Raw genomic sequence first — 3,068 nt, 5'->3', positions numbered from 1 at the left:
ATATCGATAGTCTGAATTTAGGTTCTTAAATGCTTCTTAATGATGAAAGGCACTAACTTAAGTACCAAGGATCCTATACCCACAGAGAAACGACTAATAGTGTCCAGAAATAGAAATAAATGCAGTTATAATATTAATATTATAATAATTATAATATCTGTCTTATCTATCTCTCTATGGAGAGATAAATAGATATAGATATGAGAGAGAGACAAACTTTATTGGGGCTGCTCGTTGGCAGCAAGAAGGTTCTGGGTTCGATTCCTGGCCCAGGGTCTTTCTGCATGGAGTTTTCATGTTCTCCCTGCACATGCGTGGGTTCTCTCCGGGTATTCCTGCTTTCTCTCACAGTCCAAAAACATGACTGTTAGGTTAATTGGCTTCTCTAAATTCTTAGGTGTGAGTGTGAATGGTTGTTTGTCCTGTTTATCTCTGTGTTGCCCTGCGATGGACTGGCGACCTGTCCAGGGTGTACCCCGCCTCTCACCCTTAGACAGGTAGAGGTAGGCACCAGCACCCCTCGTGACCCCACTCGGGATAAAGCGTGTTAGATGATGGATGGATGGATAATGGACAAACTTTATTGTCATTTTGTTCACACAGGGTGAATACAAAAACAAAATTTCGTTCAGTACAGCTCTAAAGATATTTATATTTCCTTGTATATATAAGGAAATGGAAATATATATAATAAAAAAAAAAAAAAAAACTCTTCCTCACCCATCACGGGTGGTCTTCCCGCTTTTTTGCTCCAAGCTCTGGTCCTCTACCAGAAGCCTGGGAGCTTGAGGGTTCTGAATAGTATCTTTGCTGCTCCTAGAACTGCACTCTATAATAACGATGAATCCGATTTATTGTTTCAGCTTCAATTGTGCTGCTTGAATCTCTTTAAGATGTACTGTGCCAGACGGTCGATGCTCATCTTGCATAGATATTCTATGTTAACTTGCTTCCCCTTGACACACAAAATGCATTTGGTGTTAACGCATCATTAAGCTGATGTCAAAATAATCTGTTTTGGCAACCTGTGGTTTAATGCTAATAACCGAAGCTGTAGTTTTAATCTGCTGGATGTCCCTTTAAAGCTATAATCATATTTTTGATATATAAAAACATGATGTGACTTTTACAACCAGTGTTTGTTTATGTGGAGCACGGTGTGCATTTTTAAAGTGAAAATGTGATCTTTGCACCTCTAATTTAGTCTCCACGAATGTGCTTTTTGTCCTGAATGATCACTTTCTTTTCTGGGTATACCTTCTCTTATAAACGTCTGGAACTGATTTCTTGTTTCTCTTCAGCTTACACCGGGTGGAAAAGCAGCCCAGGCCGGAGTCGGGGTGGGCGACTGGGTGGTCTCCATCTGCGACGCCAACGCAGAGGATATGACCCATGTGGAAGCACAAAACAAGATTAGAGCAGCAACAGACTCCCTCACCCTAACCCTCAGCAGGTAGGTTGTTTTGCAGCACATGATGCAATAAGGGGTTAATTTGATCCCATGCTCAGAGCAGCAGGAACCGGCACGGAGCTCACAGCCTCACTCATTTTCATACAGACAAATGAGGACACCATGTATTTCACCAAGGTCTAGCTCGGTTTTAGCTGCAGCTTTATTTGTATTTCAGTGCTATATCATCTAAGGATGAAAGTGTTCATAACAAATTGTTTGGAAAAATAGATAAATCAAAAAATAAAACTACTGATGGAACATTATTTCAATGAGAAATACAGTAAAATGTGCAACAAAATGAGAAAAAATTATTAGAAAAGTGTGACGCTGTTTTGTACGCTTGTCAGTTCTCTAGAACTATGTGTAGGTTGTAGTATTGTTGCCAAAAAAGTATTTTCCGTTTTACATATTTCTTCTGTCACTCTGAAAAGTTTGAGATAATTAGCAAATAAACTATAAGGGAAAAAAAAACTTATAATAGTAACATTTTTTTTTTTTAAATGGCAGTTTCATTTTTTAAATAATCAAAATTATTCATAAAAAAAACCTATCCAAACCAACATGGCTTTGTTTAAAAATAAACTTAGAGGGTTTGTGAGCATGAAAGAACTGTTTCCAAATCATTTATTAGTCCGGACTATAAGTTGACCTCTCTATTCAAGCCCCCCAGAGATGGACCTAATGGTGTGCTTTGGGTCGTGGTCCTACTTCCTCTTCATGCTAATGTTTCCAACATATGGCTAGACAATGTCCTTGATGATTGTCTGCTAGACCAGCGGCTTCCAAATTATCCCTGTATTTGTTCCAAACACAGAAAATGAACTTTGGATATTGTTTTTACTTGTTTCACTGTTAAATAATTTGTTTAGCACATGAATATTAACCTACATTTTTTGTCACTGCACTATTTCTTTAATCTATTGATAAGAAAAAAACAAAAGAAATCAAAGCTTGGTTATGTGTGTGGTTAATAGGCAAGTCATTGTCCAAGTGCAAACCTGCCCTGTGTTTTGTTTTAGTTGAACAGACTAGAACTAGTAGGTTGCTGCAAAAGGAGAGTATAATATCAATGGCCTCTTAATATTATGATTAAATAATATTTAAATAATATTTTCCTACAAAGTTGGCCTTAAAGCCTTAAATCCCAGTTTTGTCTCCTAAGTCCGTCATATTATTGCAAGTTACATTTTGTAATATTGTTTTGGAAAATTGTTAAATAAATGTGTTTTTGATAGTGTTAATAAATTGAGGAGTTTTCCAATCGCTGAAGTTTTCTGATCGCCCCCTGGTGGCTTCCCAGGGGACTCTGGCCCCCACCTAGAAAATAACTGCACTAATGAACAGGTTCGATTGATTACAGCATGTTGCCTGGGTTGCTAAAGAAGCCCCAGACTATTACACTACCATCACAATGTTGATTGTCAGTAAGATTTCCCTCTGTCTTAGTTTTAGTTCAGATGTAATTCAGTTACAAAATCTCCCATTAGTCCTTACAGTATTTTATATTGAGCTCATAGCTATGTCTAGGAGAGAAATGGGACTAAGCACTGAAGAAACAGGCTCAGCTATATCATCAATGGTAAATGGCAGTACTTATATAGCGCTTTTTCAAGTC

General features: G+C 37.7%; 1 protein-coding gene across 2 annotated transcripts in view; it reads left to right on the top strand.

The window, feature by feature from the left end:
• Positions 1–3,068, top strand: part of pdlim7 (PDZ and LIM domain 7) — a 56,651-nt gene that overhangs the window by 18,435 nt on the left and 35,148 nt on the right. For both annotated transcript variants that reach the window (XM_015377379.1, XM_015377372.1), the window contains exon 3: positions 1,302–1,453. In XM_015377379.1, coding sequence (XP_015232865.1) covers positions 1,302–1,453 — 152 coding nt within the window. The remainder of the gene's footprint in view (positions 1–1,301; positions 1,454–3,068) is intronic.

This window comes from Cyprinodon variegatus, unplaced genomic scaffold (genome assembly GCF_000732505.1).
Source record: "Cyprinodon variegatus isolate N-32 unplaced genomic scaffold, C_variegatus-1.0 Scaffold8, whole genome shotgun sequence".
NCBI lineage: Eukaryota > Metazoa > Chordata > Actinopteri > Cyprinodontiformes > Cyprinodontidae > Cyprinodon > Cyprinodon variegatus.
Note: the sequence above shows the minus strand (reverse complement) of the source record. Positions and strands in the feature narration are given on the sequence as shown.